Below are 18,030 nucleotides of genomic sequence, written 5' to 3'. Positions count from 1 at the left end.
ACTATGCCTGCTGGGAAGAAGACTGTTGGATGTCGATGGGTGTTTACAGTAAAACTGAAAGCTTATGGGAGCATTGACAGGTACAAAGCCAGATTAGTTGCCAAAGGATACACTCAGCGCTATGGAATTGATTATGAAGAGACATTTGCCCCTGTAGCAAACATCAATACTGTTCGAATCTTGATTTCACTTGCAGCGACTAAAGATTGGCCTCTACATCAATTTGATGTGAAGAATGCTTTCCTCAATGGAAATTTGGAGGAAGAAGTGTATATGGACATACCGCCAGGAGTCAAAAATTTTCCTTGCGATACTGGCAAGGTTTGTAAGTTGAAGAAATCTCTGTATGGTTTGAAACAGTCTCCTAGAGCTTGGTTTGGAAGATTCTCCAAGTCTATGAGGATGTTCGGATATAGACAAAGCAACTCGGATCATACCTTGTTCATCAAGCGTAGTCAGGGTAAGATTACTGCTCTGATAGTATATGTTGATGATATAATTGTCATAGGGGATGATCTAAAAGAGATGGAGGCCCTACAAAAGTATCTTTCTAAGGAATTTGAGATGAAGGACCTTGGGCAATTGAAATACTTTCTTGGAATTGAAGTCGCAAGATCTAAGAAGGGAATTTCTTTGTCCCAATGTAAGTATGTACTTGACTTGTTAGCTGAGACTGGGATGCTTGACTGCAACCCTATTGAGACACCGATCGAGATGAACCACAACCTTGCTATCTATCCGGATCAGGTTCCAACTGATAAAGGAATGTATCAACGTCTAGTAGGGAGGCTTATTTATCTTTCTCATACTAGGCCTGATATTGCTTATGCTGTGAGTGTGGTTAGTCAGTTTATGCATTGTCCCAGTGAAGAGCATATGGATGCAGTGTATCGTATTTTGAGATATCTTAAGATGGCACCTAGAAGAGGTTTGTTGTTTGAAAAAAAGAATGAGTTGGAAGTTGTGGGGTACACGGATGCAGACTGGGCTGGTGATAAGACAGACAGACGATCCACATCTGGATATTTTACATTTGTTGGAGGAAACCTTGTAACTTGGCGCAGCAAGAAACAGAAGGTTGTCGCTAGGTCAAGTGCTGAAGCTGAGTTTCGAGGTATGGCACATGGAGTTTGTGAGATGTTGTGGATTCGTAACGTGTTGAAAGATTTGGGTTTTAAACTCCAGAAACCTATGGACTTACATTGTGATAGCACTTCTGCTATTGCAATTGCTCATAATCCAGTTCAGCATGACCGGACTAAGCACGTGGAAGTAGATCGACATTTCATTAAGGAAAACCTGGACAGGAAGATTATCCGTTTCCCTTTTGTGCATACAGAAGATCAATTAGCAGATGTTCTTACAAAAGGAGTGTCAAGGAAAGTGTTTGACAACTCAATTGGCAAGTTGGGCATGATCAACATCTATGCACCAACTTGAGGGGGAGTGTAGAATATTTTGTAAATATTTACTTTCCTTGTAGGTCTAGATTACGTTTTCTGTATAGTTATAGGAGATATTTTCCTTTTAGGATTTCTCTTGTATCTCTTTATAATCCTCCTATTTTGGAGATGAATTGTATTGTATCGAAGCATAACAAACACATCGAATTCTTATTTTCTACTCCCAAATCAATATAGTAGTGACCAAAAACATAATTCCTGGGATTGAAATCTACTAGCTTGCCTGCACATTTATTGTTATAAACAAACTCAATGCAAGGTTTCATGAATCTGGGAAGGTATTTTATGCCCTTTTCTTTATTTGTTTTCCCTCTTTGCAAAAAGAGAGATAGAGAATTACCGAAGGTGATCTTAGGATGTCCCTGGAAGTAGCTGATTAGGACTTCGCTCAAATATCAATAGAATCAATTTTTTTTTTTAAATACAATAATTTCGAAAACTTTAAACCTTAGACCCAAGTACAATCACTCAAATTTGCATTGAGACTCACTTGGTCAACGAGACTCACTTGGTCTTCCCAATTTTTAATTTATTTGAGTTGCAGTTTTCTTATCGCTTTTAATCTGTTAGACTAGAGGTTAGAACCTCTTTAGTTTTTCTGTTTTTTGACTAGGGGTATGGGCGTTGTCCTCCCTTCCTTTGTTTGTAACATCCAGCTCTTATTAATTCAGGTTGGAAGGCTCTGCTCTCTCCAATCAAATTTTAGCCAAAAAAAAAAAAAATCAATCACTCAAATTTGCAATTTGACGACAGCACGTGTATGTGGGATGATTTATTTGGGATGAAGCTATGAGAAGTAATACTCACACTCACTTTTGTGTTTTGGATTACTACTCACACAAAGAAGTGTGTTCAAATTTAAACAGAACCGGAGTGTGCATGGTAATTTTAGGGCAAAAAAAAAAATGTGAATATCACTTCCCTTTTGGTTATTGCTTGTGAAAAATGACAGATGCTCCCTTGAAGAATGGATGTAGTCTTCAGTTATACACTTATACCTTGCCAAGAGAATTGATAAGATAAAGGTATTCGTTTAGTATGTTTATTCTTTCCTTGATCAACCTGCCCATATGCGTTCCTTGATACACTCACTTGTTCAGCTTCAACCATACTTGAAGAACTTTTGGGTTGTAGATATGTATGTTACAAACTAACCATATATATATACTTGATCAACTTGAACTTCAGTAGTTCTGTACCGGAGTATGTTTCGAAGGGATTTGCTGCATCTTCATTTCCCAATTACCCCTCTTTTTAATCCAATCATCTGTAGAAAAAAGCCTATCCAAAACTAAGCTATCCAGGTGGTATAACTCACTGGGGCAAATAGGTTGTTTCCAGCTGTCCTTCGTTGAGATGATAAAATAATATAATGCTACTGATAGCATCCTCTTCACCATTTACATATGTTCTCTTAATCTCTTCAGTGGCTTTAGCTTGGTACAAAAAGTCTGGCTTCAGCATTCCACCAGGTGAGTCTAGCTGTTATGAAACACATCATTCCTACAGTTTTAAGCCACAATAATTACACCAGATGTCTTGACTACTGGATTCACAACTAAATCGGAACACATACAAATATTTCTAGTCCCGAGTCTACAATCGACTCTACATCAGCATGCTACGAGTAAATAGATTGAAGTGAAAAGTTTTGGAGCTGGAGCTAGCAACTGAAGGAAAATTCATACAATCGCGCACATCGAGTTTTCCAACTATATATATCTTTGTCAAGATCAAGGAGTTTTTAGCTTGTTCACCTGGAGAAATTTCTCTTACACGTTTTTCAAGCAAGATTATACGAGTTGATGACAAATTAGTGTTAGAATATGTGGACTCAACATTATCTTAATCACATTGAGATCAAACCAGCTGATTTAATCCTATGTAAATAACAAGAAGTACATGAATATAACTCTAATTCCAGTTATCTACATGGGTGTATATCTCCTAGTAGAAGTAGGAAACTCATTTGTAATCAACCTGAATTACATTAAGTGTTTGTGATAAACTCTAAGTCTCCTATCTCGATAAACATGAAGAAGTGTTGGACTCCTTATGGGATGAGTCTAACTCGTGGTTTTGGCCAATATATAAAGGGAGCAAAGTCCCTGTATTCATCACCTGTTGTTAAGCATATTGTTCAGCCCCATTCTGAAGCTTTTGGTGTTGACATACAGAAGGCTTTCTGCTCTAGTTCTATTGCTATTCATTCTCAGTTCCAGTTGCTCAAGATGTCTAACTTTGGTCAAGTTGTTTCTGCAGGGATCCAGAGCGTCAATGATCCAGGTGGAGTCCTAGTACCACTAGAAAAGCTATTCTGCAGTTTCTGTGTGGATGTTGTGCAGCTGGTTTAATTGATATTGTATATGTGTTGTATGATATGATCTTGTGTTTGATGTGTTGGTTGTTGCATCATGTAGATTTAACAATTGGTATCAGAGCTTAGGAACTTCATAAAACACATATCATGCGTTTTTTGTTTTGGTTCAGAAAATTCATATTGTGAAAACTATTTTCTGTTTAGACTAAAAGCAGGCCTTAAGTGGTTTTAACCCGACTTTAATACTAATCCAATTCATTAAGCAAATAAGCCCAAACCCGAGTCCAAAATTAATATATAAATTTAAGAATATTACCGTTGGAACATAACGGTCACTTTTGCTTTAGGGATCGGATTGAATTAGGGCTCACTGAGATAAATTCTCGGTTATGGGATTCAAGACCCCTCTTTAGAATTGATTGGATCATGTGGAAGGGTTGAAATTGCTGCTTGTTTTCTTTTGCTTCCGCTATAAAATTTTTGTTGCAGCGCTGTAGCAGAGGCCAAGGTATGTTCATTGGGAATCCCAGAACTTGTATTTCAATTTCTGCATATGGAAAGGGTTGTCATATGGATTACTGTTTAGCATATGGAAAGGGTTGTCATAATCATATTTGGAATGCTTGATCATGCATATTGAAGGAATTCTGCATATATGGTTGAATGACTTACTGTAATCGTGTGATATGAAGTTTTGGTTTTGAGAACTATATGATTACTGTGATGGTATGATTTGATGATTTTGATTGAGTATTGGTTGTTTTAAGTATGCCATGGTTTTTAGCTGACAATTAGGAATATATCTCCCAACATAAAATTTGCAGTATTGTTATTTTCATGGCATAAAATTAATAAGTTCATACAGAAACTGAGCATATGGTTATTAATTCTAGTTTTGATATTCTTGAAAGATTGTGTTGGTCTTTTTGCACAAAGCAAGTTTTCATTATCACTCTTCAAGGATTTTAAGTTTTAACAAAACTGGAACTTGTGTTTCTGCATTTAAAATTGCACTTATATTTTGTCTTCCAAAGAAGTTGTTCACTGTGTAATTCTAAATGCAGAACAACATCATATGTAATCACAACTATCTATTTAGATACCTTGAAGCTTTTCTTATCCAAAGATTTTGACTGGTTCAAGGAATGATTGATTTTTGTTAAATGCAGTATGGTGATTTAGAACTTTAGAATGTTGAGTTTTATGCCACAAAGGTGTTACTTGATGTTATTTTAGTTATGGGGTTTTATGGAAAACTAATCATGTATCTGCTAAAATTTTAAAGCTCATGACTACTTTTAAATTTTATGTCTTTTGCTTGTGTTATTCAAATACATGATTTTGTTTTAAAGATTAACACACAGATAAAATCTTTTACTGCAGAAATCTTATTTTCTTTATTTTTCTGTGTTTTTAGGTCTAAATGTGGTCACTATAGGCCAAATTCAGTTGCTTAATGGATGGAATTATAAGAAGTGGAGAAACCAAGTTGAATTTTATCTGTCTATGCATCAAAATATGGATCTTTGCTTGATTGAGGAACAGCCATTAGAGCTAGACACTGAGAGCACAGAAGAAGATAGAAAATACTATAAGGAGTGGTATAGCGCCAATAGGAAAGCCAAAAATGTGATAAGAACTTCTATGTCTGACACAGTTAGGGGCTCGATCATTGAGCCAGAGCTTGCCATGGATTTTCTAGAAGCCATAGGAGATAAATATCAGGAGAGTGACAAAGCTGAGGCAGCTAGGCTATCCAAAAGATTTAATGAGCTGGAGTTTTCAGGAAAAGGAAGTGTGAGGGACCACATTATGGAGCTAATTGACCTCAACTCGAGGCTAAGGGATTTAGACATGGGAGTTAAAGACTCTCAGGTAGTGCATGTGGCACTTCAGTCATTGCCTAACACCTACAGTAACCTGAGAACCTCCTACCATGCCCAAGAGTCTAACTGGGATTTGAACAAGTTAATTTCTATCTGTGTAGTAGAGGAAGAAAGAATCAGGAAGGAAGGCAGACCAGCTACTGCAGTCAACCTAGTTGAGAAGCCTAAGTGGAAGAAACAGAACATACTTAAGGCCAAGAAGACTACCACCACTAAAGTACCTGGCAAACCTGCAGAACATAAAGCTGACAAACCTTTTAAGTTTAAGTGCTATTTTTACAAGAAAATAGGGCACATGAAGAGAGACTGCAGTGGTTTCAAGGCTTGGATGATAAAGAAGGGTGAGTCTTTTCCAAATTCTGTCTTTTCTCTAGAAGTTAATTTTGTTAATATAGCATCTCACTCTTACTGGTTAGACTCAGGCTCACCTATACACATTACGAATTCCTTGCAGGGTTTAACAAACAGGAGGACACCAAAGAAAAGTGAGGTCCAAGTTTGTGTGGGAAATGGTTCGAGAGTAGCAGTTAAGGCCATCGGGACTCTGAAGATTGATTTAGGCTTAGGAAATTTTCTTTTTCTAGATAGTGTTTATTATATTCCTTCCTTGAAAAGGAATTTGATTTCAGTAGGTCTTTTAGTTAAAATTGGTTGCAAACTCATTATTGATTTCAGTGGAATAAAGTTATTTCAGGGTTCAAATTATCTTGGCTGTGGTGTGTTTGTGCATGATTATTTGAAATTAGATTGTTCTGTTGCTCAACAGGAAATTATGTTGATTGAAAATAATCAAAACACTATAAAAAATAACACTGTCACAGGTACAAAGAGAACATTGTTCAATAATAAGTCTGCAAATATGTGGCATAGAAGATTAGGCCATATATCCAAAGAAAGACTGAAAACACTCGAGAAAAATAAAATTTTACCTGCATTAGATTATACAGATTTAAATGACTGCATTGAGTGTTTTAAAGGGAAATTGACAAACTACAGAAAGAAAAAGGCCTTAAGAAGTCAAAACCTATTAGAACTAATACATACAGACATATGTGGTCCATTTAAACACAAAACTATCTGTGGAAATTTTTACTTCATCACATTCATAGACGATTTTTTCAGGTACTGCTATATCTATTTACTGTCAGAAAAATCACAAGCTCTAGATGCATTCAAAATTTATAAAACTGAAGTTGAATTGCAACTAGAGAATAAAATTAAGCTAGTGAGATTTGATAGGGGAGGGGAGTTCTATGGGAAACACACTGAAGCAGGCCAGCAGAAGGGTCCTTTTGCACTATATTTACAGGAAAATGGCATTAAGGCTCAGTACACAACTCCCTATAATCCTACACAAAATGGAGTAGCAGAAAGGAAAAATAGGACTTTATTAAACATGGTGAGAAGTATGATGTGCACTACAGGTCTACCTATATTTTTATGGGGTGAGGCTCTTAAGACTGCAAATTATATTTGCAACAGATCACCTAGTAAATCAGTAGAAAAAACACCTTTTGAGTTGTGGTGTGGAAGGCAACCTAGCTTGCATCATTGTCATGTGTGGGGATGCAAGGCTTAGGCAAAATTGCCAAATGCATAGACACAGAAACTTGAATCCAAAACAGTCAGTTGCCATTTTATTGGCTACTGTGAGAAATCTAAAGGCTATAGGTTCTATGCAGCTCAAAATTTTACCAGAACTTTTGAAACTCATCAAGCAAAATTTCTGGATGAAGGATTTAGTAATACTAACTTTGAAGACTTGTCCTTGGAGTTAGAAGAAATTACTGAAAACCAAAATTTACAGAATATCTTACCTTTAATTCAGTCAAACAATGCAAATAATGCAGATACAGAAACTCCAAGCCAAAATCAAGCTTTAGAAGAACCAGTAGGCTTAGAACCTCATATAGATGAACCTACGGATAATGTCCATTTAGAAAATAACCCTGCAGAAGAACAAAATCCACCTCAGCCTAGGAGATCCCAAAGAGAGAGAAGACCAGTATATGGGGAAGATAGTGATTTTGTAGTGTACCTGCAAGAAACTGATATTCTAAGTGAAGATAATGATCCTTCAAGCTTCAAGCAAGCTGTTGAGAGCCATGAAGTTGAAGAATGGCAGAAGGCTATGAAGGCTGAGATTGAGTCAATGCAGCAGAATTCAGTATGGGAATTGGTTAAACCAAACCCAAGCCAAAAACCAATAGGCTGCAAGTGGGTGTTTAAGACAAAGAGAGATGCAAATGGAAATGTAGAAAGGCACAAAGCCAGGCTAGTAGCTAAGGGTTTCACACAAAAGAAAGGGATAGACTATACAGAAACATTCTCTCCAGTTTCAACTAAAGACTCATTTAGGATTATAATGGCTCTAGTAGCTCATTATAACATGGAGCTGCATCAAATGGATGTGAAAACAGCTTTTTTGAATGGGGAATTAGATGAGGTCATCTATATGAAACAACCTGAAGGTTTTGTGAAAACAGGAAAAGAAGATCATGTATGCAAACTGAAAAGATCAATTTATGGACTTAAGCAGGCTTCTAGACAATGGTATAAGAAGTTTGATTCAGTAATTTCATCTTTTGGTTTTTCAGAAAATATTGTGGATGAATGTGTATACATTAAGATAGTTGGAAGTAATTTTATTTTTCTTATACTGTATGTGGATGATATTCTCTTAGCTAGTACTGACTTTAAATTGCTTAGAGATACCAAAGCCTTTCTGTCTAAAATTTTCGACATGAAAGATTTGGGTGAGGCATCCTATGTTTTAGGAATTGAAATTAAGAGAGACAGGTCACAAGGCTTATTAGGCTTATCTCAACACAATTACATCACAAAAGTGTTGAAGAGATTTGGTATGGAATCTTGTGCTTCAGGTGATGCACCTATGACAAAGGGTGACAAACTGTCCAAAAACAAAAATTCTAAAAATGGGGGGAAGATGTCTGATATGGAAAGCAAACCTTATGCTAGGTTAATTGGTAGCCTAATGTATGCACAGGTCTGCACTAGACCTGATTTGTCATTTGCAGTTGGAATTTTATCTAGGTTTTAGTTTAATCCTACCCATGAACACTGGGTTGCAGGAAAGAAAGTACTTAGATATCTGCAGAAAACCAAATCTCACATGTTAGTTTACAGACAAGTTAAGAAGCTTGAACTAGTTGGCTATACTGATTCAGACTTTGCAGGCCATTATCCAGATTCTAAAAGGTCCACATCTGGTTATGTCTTCATGCTTGCAGGAGGGGCTGTTGCATGGAAAACCATGAAACAGTCATTGATTTCAACCTCCACTATGCAGGCTGAGTTCATAGCCATTTATGAAGGAGTCTGTGAAGGCTTGTGGATCAAAAATTTTCTATTGCATACTAAAGTATTAAGTTCAATTGTTTCAGATGCATTGAAAATATTTTGTGATAATGAGGCTGCAGTATTTTTTTGTAAAAACAGTAAGAGGTCCAACAACTCTAAACACATAGATTTAAAATTCTATAGTGTTAGAGAAAGAGTGAAGCATGGTGAGATAAATGTCTTGAACATAAATACAGAGTCACAGCTAGCAGATCCCTTCACTAAAGCGTTATCAGTTACAAGTTTTCAGAAGCACACCAAGAACATGGGAATTCTATCTGAATTGGAGGCTTGAGTTCAGTGGGAGCCAATTTTAATTTTTAGAATTTTATTTTGTGTAATAGGATTCTTGCTCCAGTTATTGTCGTTTTGTTTTTGCTTGTAATTTTGATACTGCAGTTTCTGAATAAAATGAGGTATTTCATATATGTGTTTCTTTTGGTTTCAGCATTATTTTATTTTCTGCAGTCTTGCAAATTACAGTTTTTTGAACTTTAAAATATCAGTGTGTGTTATCAAGTGAACTTTTCTGCATTGAGTAATTTTGTAGCTTCAGTTTTCAGTTAAGCAAATATCAGTTCACTAGTGTTTTCAGTTTTGCTGTTAAGATTTTGAGTTGTCAAAATCATTCTGTTGGACTATGAGCATTGGATTTTTGCAGGTAGATATACTTATCCAAATTTTGCTCTTATTATCACTTTGAGCTTATGTGATTGCAGTATTTGATGTTAGTGATCTTTAATCAATCTGGTTATTTAATCAAAATTGGTTTGAGGTTCTGCGTTATTTTCTGCAAATTGACCAAGCTGAATGAGCTATGAGTTTTTGTGTATTTCAGTGCACACTTCAGTTTGTTGTCTATATGGGGTTATTAGTTCAGTTGTGTTGTGTACAGACAATGTTAGTCCAAGTGGGAGAATGCTAGAATATGTGGACTCAACATTATCTTAATCACATTGAGATAAAACCAGCTGATTTAATCTTATGTAAATAACAAGAAGTACATGAATATAACTCTAATTCCAGTTATCTACGTGGGTGTATATCTCCTAGTAGAAGTAGGAAACTCATTTGTAATCAACCTGAATTACATTAAGTGTTTGTGATAAACTCTAAGTCTCCTATCTCGATAAACATGAAGAAGTGTTGGACTCCTTATGGGATGAGTCTAACTCGTGGTTTTGGCCAATATATAAAGGGAGCAAAGTCCCTGTATTCATCACCCGTTGTTAAGCATATTGTTCAGCCCCATTCTGAAGCTTTTGGTGTTGACATACAGAAGGCTTTCTGCTCTAGTTCTATTGCTATTCATTCTCAGTTCCAGTTGCTCAAGATGTCTAACTTTGGTCAAGTTGTTTCTGCAGGGATACAGAGCGTCAATGATCCAGGTGGAGTCCTAGTACCACTATAAAAGCTATTCTGCAGTTTCTGTATGGATGTTGTGCAGCTGGTTTAATTGATATTGTATATGTGTTGTATGATATGATCTTGTGTTTGATGTGTTGGTTGTTGCATCATGTAGATTTAACAATTAGACATGAAGATATAAGAGACTTGTTCGTCCAAGCGATGAACAAAGCCGGCACTGAGTTGAGCATGGAACAACTTACCTTGACTTCGGAAATTTTACATGGAATGAAAAAGTGACCTATTTTGATCGTTGACAAACAAAAACACAAGTTGTAATATTTTCATGACTTTTCATTGATGTACTCTTTGGTTTTGGCATAAATGCATATAGGAAATTTTATTTAGGAGTTGAAAAACCCCGTTTGGTGACTTACACCTCTTTTTGGGGTTTTACAAAGCACAAGTGATGCAACTGAAACTTCCTATGATCAACCTGCTATGGTTGAATAACAAATCTGAAACCAATCACAATGATTTACCATTTCTTTTTGCTACAACACAAGTTCAAAGGAACAAAGGGAATCGAAAACCATTCACACATCCAAGAGACTAATATAGAAAAGAATTCACGGATACAAACTATACAAGCTGTCTTTTAAAATAGGAATTATGCCAGACGGTGGAGTGTGTAACCAAAAATAGTAAGACATAGACCGGCACTGTAGATAACAGCAGTAGAAACTCCACCAAATTCCTCAAAAGAGTCCTAAGCATTCATCAACACTTGAAACCATTGCAAACAGATAGAACAATAATGAGAATCAAGGCGATTAAGATTCCCAAAACTATCAGCTTGATCTTCATGTTCTGTAACCACATCTTCCTCCTCATCTGGGTTCCCTGCTGCCTGAAATCTTGTGCCTGCATCACACCATCGCAATCAGCAACACAGCATATGATAGAAGAATTAGGATTACAAATACCATTGAAAAAGTTCAGCTGATCATACGTTATTGAATTGGCTATTGACATCTGATATATTACACATATGATAAGTCTAAACTTGTACTACTTGATTCCAATTTACTTTGAGAGCGTTGCTCTGTTTGTACCATTAGAGTCTTCAATAAAATAACTCAACTTTCCCCCAAAATAAGTAAAGATGTCAATTTCTGACCTGTGAGCGGAGGTTCTCTGTTTTGTCCACCAGAAGTTCTATCTTTTCCCCACGATCAAGAACCTGCAAGGGAACACCATCAATCAAATGTCTACACACATAACACCAAATTGATCCCTACTTCTAGGTTGTTACCTAACTATGGAAAGAGATATCAAAGCCATACCTTTTCAATATTTTCCATCATAACTCCTTTCACTTCCGAGACCTGAGCTTTCACTTTAGCAAGTTTGCTGATCTCCTCGGGGTGATCCACACAATATTGCATATGCTCCTTCAGCTTAGACCTATATAATTGGGACCAAAATTGTGACATTGGAAACTTTATAGCAAAGGAGAGGCACATTCCATTTGATGAATGAAAAGATAAAACAACAGTACCCAAATTCCTTGTTCAGACTATTTGCAACTGCTGTTGCAGCTTTTCCTCCACCATATCTATTGGTAAAATCCTCCTTGATTCGCTCAAGGAAGGCAATAGGAACTTGTCGACCAAGAGCCTCAACTGCAACTACACAGTACGCTGTGGCATTCAAAGGCTGAAGTTAGTTCAACTCATATACAGTAAATGTAGTAAAGATCAAAGAGGTGAGCAAAACGATAAAGAGATCCTATTACCTAATCATGCATTTACAGTGATCAATTTCTTATATTATAAATACCACATATCATCACAAATAATTACCCAACATGAAATTGTCTTCTTGTTTTCGTGACCAATAAGCTGAAACCATCTATAACTACTAGCTTTAGGTAGTCCTTTTCTTTAGAATTTGCACTTCATAAAACTACGGTTCAAGGCCATGCATCAGACAACTTCTTCAGAAACAAGATTAGTCTAAACCGCTATTCTCAGTACTCTATCATTACATCTCAATTTCACCGGCTTCTTAAAATGACACTGACTGCTTTACAATGAATAATTAGTGGTGGTAAGCTTTTGACCAATTTGGTGACAAGAAAGCAACTAGCGACAACAGTCACAACACTATAGATGCGAGTTACATAAGACTAAATCAAAAAAGGAAAAAGCATCTCTGGTTTGCATATGAATTTGTGAAACGTTAATTTCACAACCAGCTGCAATAATCATATAAATGCCCATAAATAAACCTCAGTTCAATAATTTAGTGTCTATGATCATGAAAAACATTAGTTCACCCTTGCATAATTCTTAAACCTCAAATATGTAAGCAATGACCAAAAAATATAATATCGTACGACCTTTAAGTACCTTATAATTGAACAGAAAACAAACAGCACAAGATTCTCAAGCCACTGAAATGCACAAGTATTACTAGCTGTGACAAACATAATAGAAACTATGCTCATTTGGCTGCAGAAAATTTTTCAAGCCATCTATAAGGAACCTAAAATTGGATAGCATAGGTTTGACAAACTGCAATAAGAAAATCAAAACCCACTCCAGCTAATCATCATGAAATCTAATACGCTTTACCTAAAATCAATATATCATTCATTTTCTTCTCATATGAGGATTATTCAAGTCAATGACTCGGATCAAACGAAACACTTATTATAAATAATCAGTTAAATTATGAAGTTTATCTTTATTTCGCTTATTCCGGGGTTTGATACCCCGTCAATCAGTGGATCTAAGGGCAACTCCAACCATAGGCTCTATTTGGGGGTGCTATTGTCATTTTAGCACCCCCTTGTTGCACTATTCATATATGACTTAATTCTCATCTCTAACAATAAGGTGCTATATGGGTGCTATTTTCACTATTCTTGATTAAAATATAATATGAGTGTAATGTTGATAAATATTATATCAAAAGTATGTTAATATAGTTAAATAAGGTAAACAATTGTGAAGGAGACGGATGATATTTGGTGTGAGGAAATAAAAAAGAATGGGTTTATCTTCCCACAATTTACTGTTCCAATAGGTATTTTTTTTCCCCTCAATTTTCTGGTAATTTTTTAAATTTTTTTGGAACAAAATAGAAATAATAACCCTTGATTTAATAAGAGGTATTGATCACTTTTTTTCCTCAAATCTGAGCCATCAGATTAAATAAGGTCAATTTGAGTAAAAGCAAATAATAACCCATTTGTTGGGCCTCATGAACAGTATCCGAGTCTTGGTCTTGGAAAAGTCTCAAATATGAGACTTGAGAATGAGCCCAAGTCCTATAATTTTAGGACCAACTCCCCCTAAAAAACATTGTTGGAGATAACAAGTCTTATAATTCAACAAAATCTAGTTTTAAACCCTATGGTTGGAGTTGCCCTAAGAGATGAAGGAGCTTTTCTAGATAAAGCCTGTGAGATAATTAATCATTTTTCAATCTTGTGTTTATTCCTAGAGTATGTAATGCGCAATAAAGCCGCCCATTGTGTGGCAATGATTACATTGTCTTTTCCTTTTTCTACATATTGGCTCCATCCGTCTTTGCAGTTGACTCAAATTGAGGGAGGTACTATTTTTTCCTTATCCGGTTGTGGTGGTTTTCATGGGGCCTTATTATGCTCCTTGAGTTGTAATTCTTTTTAGTTATAAATGAAATATGCTAGATAAAACATGGAAAAACCAAAAACAGAACCTCATTTCTAGTGACAAACAAAACTTGAGTGGATCCGGATCCGGATCCACTCCTTGGCATGAAGATGACCTTGTTTATCCTTGATTATTGATCTAGGTCATTCAAACAAAATCTAATGCATAATAATTTGACAGCTTAGCGAGACATTGTAATTTCATTAAATATTAATTTTTTAGAGAACATTGCATTGAATCTTTACAAGATCACTCATCCTCTCTCACTCTCAACAAGTTCTTTTTTAGAGAGAGAGACTTAATATATCATGGGGCACGTTTCTCTAAAATATAATATTTAATGAGAATGTAGTGTTTTAATTTTGCTTAGCTGTCAAATTATGAACCATTAGATTTTGTTTGAACTTTGAACGGCTAAGATTAGAAGTCAAGGATAAACAAGGATGACCTAGTGCCAGGGAAAGGATTCGGATCCTTTAGTTTCAGAACGAACAATTCTTTTCCTCAAACACTCCTTCGTTTTCTTTGTTGATTGTTTCAGAGCTTTTATTCTATCCAGCACATCATTCAGTGCAGTTTCCCTGTTTTACCATTGATTCCATAATGTAGACAAATAATTTCAACAATCAAATCCAACAGTAAAAAGACGATGTTAATTATACAAATCAAAATCAGAATTTCACAAACCATTTTTAGAACATTTTTTTGCATTGCGTGAAATCTCAAGCTATTTAATCGACGTGATGTCTATTAATATTATTGTAGTAGTGGTGTTTCTCTAAAAGATAATATTTAATAAGAATGTAATGGTTTTAACTGAGCTGCCAAATTACTAGCTGTTAGATTTCATTTGAACGACTAAGATTAGAAGTCAAGGATAAACAACGACGACCTAGTGCTAGGGAGAGGATCCAGATCCTTTAGTTTCAAAACTAACAACTCTTTTCCTCAAGTACTCTTTCGTTTTTCTTGATTTTTTCAGAGCCTTTATTCTAGCCAACACATCATTCAGTGCAATTTCCCTGTTTCACCATTGATTCCAGAATGTAAATAAATAATGTCAACAATCAAATCCAGTAGCAAAAACTAATTGCACCGTACTTAAATTAGAAAGAAGAAGGAAACATTCAACAAAAGTTTCATCTTTGATCATAACTTTTTCCCATCCTCACTAGGTTGGATCGTGAATTTGGTAAACTGCTTCTAATTCTGGGCTTCTAATATGATCATTGAATATCGTATCATTAGTTTAAAGCCGCCGAGCCTTCGTTGAATATACAGGTATTGTTAATAAGCAATGAAGGGATGGAAGAAAGTAACATGTTTCATGCAGTCATGTTTATTCATTATGTTAGAAAGTTAGGACAGTAGCTCGTTTACATAGTTTACATATTCACAATGATGCACACAATTTACATATTGACAGTGATGCATCAGTTTAGATAGTTCCATCTACATATTCACAGGGGCAACGATGGTTCCAGTTTGCATGTTATGATTTTTTAGGACTATTAAATATTCTATATTAAAATTTATTATTCTTTTAAGTCTTTATGTATTTTTAGTTATATAAATAAGTATTATAAAATTAAAATTAAAAAACTTGAAATTAGGGTAAAGGGACAAAAACCCATATAATGAAGAGAAAATTACAGATAAGTGAATATTTCAATGTTTGTTTATCTTTAAGGCCACTAAATATTTTTTTTCTCTTAAGGCCACTAGGTTAGAATTGGTGTTAAATTCTAAACATTAAAATTAAAAGAAATTACAGCTCTGCCACTGCTATCTAAACAGACCCAATTTCACATTCTAGGACATTTGGAATCAGAAACCGCCTCTCTCTCTCTCTCTCTCTCTCTCGATCCCGATATCGACTCGACTTGTCACTGCGGCGCTCTCTCCATCGCCGGCGCTCTCTCCGTCGGTGGCGCTCTCTCCGTCGGTGGCGCTCTCTCCGTCGGTGGCGCTCTCTCAGTAGCTCTCTCCTTCGGCGCTTCTCTCTCTCAGTAGCTTTCTCCGTCGGCGCCTCTCTCTCTCAGTAGCTTTCTCCGTCAGATCTCTCAGTAGCTTTCTCCGTAGGCTCTCTCAGTAGCTTTCTCCGTCGGCGCCTCTCTCTATCTCGATCTCAACTCCGTCGGCGCTTTCTCTCTGGTAGTAACATTTCTTGTGCTTTTTTCTCTCTGTAGCCTTAGTGGCTTTGTTTGTTGCTAGTAGGTTTCGTAGTTTCTGGTAGTAGATTTTGTGATTGTTGCTAGTAGGTTTCATAGTTTTTGGTAGTATATTCTATGATTGTTGCTAGTAAGTTTCATAGTTTATGATAGTAGATTTTGTGTTTGTTGCTAGTGGGCTTTTGCAGTAACATTTCATAGCTTTTTTTGTTGTTATTGTATCTTTTGTAGCCTTAGTAGCTTTGTTTATTGCTAGTAGGTTTCATAGTTTCTGGTAGTAGATTTTGTGATTGTTGCTAGTAGGTTTCATAGTTTCTGGTAATAGCTTTTGTGTTCGTTGCTAGTAGGTTTCATAGTTTCTGGTAGTAGATTTTGTGATTGTTGCTAGTAAGTTTCATAGTTTCTGGTAGTAGATTTTGTGATTGTTGCTAGTAAGTTTCATAGTTTATGGTAGTATATCTAGTATATTCTGTGATTGTTGCTAGTAAGTTTCATAGTTTATGGTAGTAGCTTTTGTGTTCGTTGCTAGTAGGTTTCATAGTCTTTCGCAGTAACATAGCATTTTTGTTGTTTGTAATTTTCTGCTTGTAGCCTCAGTAGCTTTGTTGGTATCTACTTGCAGAAGGAAAAATGGCTGAACATAGAGACCGAACACCACAGTATAGAGCAAGTCTACAGTCATTCAATGACAAGATGAAAACCTACAAAGGGATGATCAGTCCAGATGTAATGTTGAGGTTGAATAGGACACCATTCTGGGAGATCATTTATGTCTTCCATCATGGGCTTTTAAAAGACAATGAATGCAGAAAAGTAGATGAGGACATTCATAGAATGGTCAAGACATACGACATCAATCAGAAAGGGTTTCTGCTTGGGGAAAGGATACTGAAAATAACCCGTGAAGATGTAGCTATCTGCCTTGGAATGCGATTGGAAGGTGTCACATTCGAGCTAAACAAGCATCACCAGAAGCCAACGAAGAATCTCATCATCGACAAGTATTTTGGAGATGCAAAGAAAGTGACAAAAGCGATGGTCGATAGTGCACTTGCCGAATCTTTGAAAGACACAAGGAATCAAGTCGCAAGTGAGGTGGCATCGCTAATCGTCATGAGTCTGTTCGTATCCTTCTTGTTCTGCACCTCAGGTTCTACATTGTCCTGGAAGTTGGTAGAAATTTGTACCGAATGGAATTCTTGGCGACGATATTCATGGGCAACCTTAGTATTAGACCACCTGCACAATGGTCTAAGTAAGAAGCAGGAAGACAAAGATGTCAATTTGTCAGGTTGTTTGCCGCTAATCATGGTAAGTAACGACTACTGTTAGTTTCATTAACATATCAGTAGATTTAGCCCTCAAAATTAATGTTTTTCTTATTGTTGTGTAACAGTATTGGTTAGCTGAGAAGACAAAGATGGGAGGAGCAATCAAGAGAAATGAATTAGGGTCGCCAAATTTCATAAGATGGTCACTCGTCGAGCTGCACAAAGAAATGGAGAAACTAACCAACGAGCAGATAGAGGTAAAGAAAGAAAAATAAAGAATAAATTTGCAATAAGAAATCAGTTTAGAAATATATTGTTCTAGTCTTTAACATTGTGTGTACTTTGTTTGATGAAAAATAGGAAATGTTTGACCGAAAGCTGACAGATGAAGACTTGGAAGTGGCAATGAATGACATCAGAGGAAGAAACAGAGGAGTAGCATCTGATGAAGAGCTGAGGGAGGAAGACTTTGTAACTCCAACTTTTGGAGATTGGGTAAGTAGCTTTC

At 36.1% G+C, this 18,030-nt stretch overlaps 1 protein-coding gene and 1 long non-coding RNA gene across 3 annotated transcripts; one reads left to right on the top strand and one right to left on the bottom strand.

Annotated features, from left to right (window-relative positions):
- Positions 1 to 10,785: 10,785 nt before the first annotated feature.
- LOC112174055 (vesicle-associated membrane protein 721) lies at positions 10,786 to 13,052 on the bottom strand. 2 transcript variants are annotated; one of them, XM_040509557.1, is made up of 5 exons: positions 13,016 to 13,052; positions 11,938 to 12,079; positions 11,723 to 11,843; positions 11,557 to 11,619; positions 10,786 to 11,300 (listed from the first exon to the last, which is right to left on the bottom strand). In XM_040509557.1, exons 1-5 carry the CDS (start codon positions 13,035 to 13,037, stop codon positions 11,157 to 11,159), a joined length of 492 nt encoding a protein of 163 aa, XP_040365491.1. In that variant the 5' UTR covers positions 13,038 to 13,052; the 3' UTR covers positions 10,786 to 11,156. The 2 variants fall into 2 exon arrangements, with proteins under 2 accessions (XP_040365491.1, XP_024167523.1); XM_024311755.2 differs by lacking the exon at positions 13,016 to 13,052 and adding an exon at positions 12,242 to 12,394.
- Positions 13,053 to 17,422: 4,370 nt separating this feature from the next.
- On the top strand, positions 17,423 to 17,958 carry LOC121049831. The gene is made up of 3 exons (XR_005801429.1): positions 17,423 to 17,562; positions 17,648 to 17,779; positions 17,883 to 17,958. It is a non-coding gene; the product is annotated as an uncharacterized LOC121049831 (long non-coding RNA).
- Positions 17,959 to 18,030: the final 72 nt, after the last annotated feature.

Source organism: Rosa chinensis, chromosome 6 (genome assembly GCF_002994745.2).
Source record: "Rosa chinensis cultivar Old Blush chromosome 6, RchiOBHm-V2, whole genome shotgun sequence".
Classification (NCBI taxonomy): Eukaryota; Viridiplantae; Streptophyta; class Magnoliopsida; order Rosales; family Rosaceae; genus Rosa; species Rosa chinensis.
This window is presented reverse-complemented; position numbering and strand designations above follow the sequence as displayed.

Coding starts and splice junctions, on each gene's coding strand:
- LOC112174055 (XM_024311755.2), bottom strand. CDS start 12,290: ATGGTTTCAGCTTATTGGTCACGAAAACAAGAAGACAATTTCATGTTG. Junction 11,620..11,722: donor TGATGGAAAATATTGAAAAG/GTATGGCTTTGA, acceptor GTTCCCTTGCAG/GTTCTTGATCGTGGGGAAAA. Junction 11,301..11,556: donor CAGAGAACCTCCGCTCACAG/GTCAGAAATTGA, acceptor GGTGTGATGCAG/GCACAAGATTTCAGGCAGCA.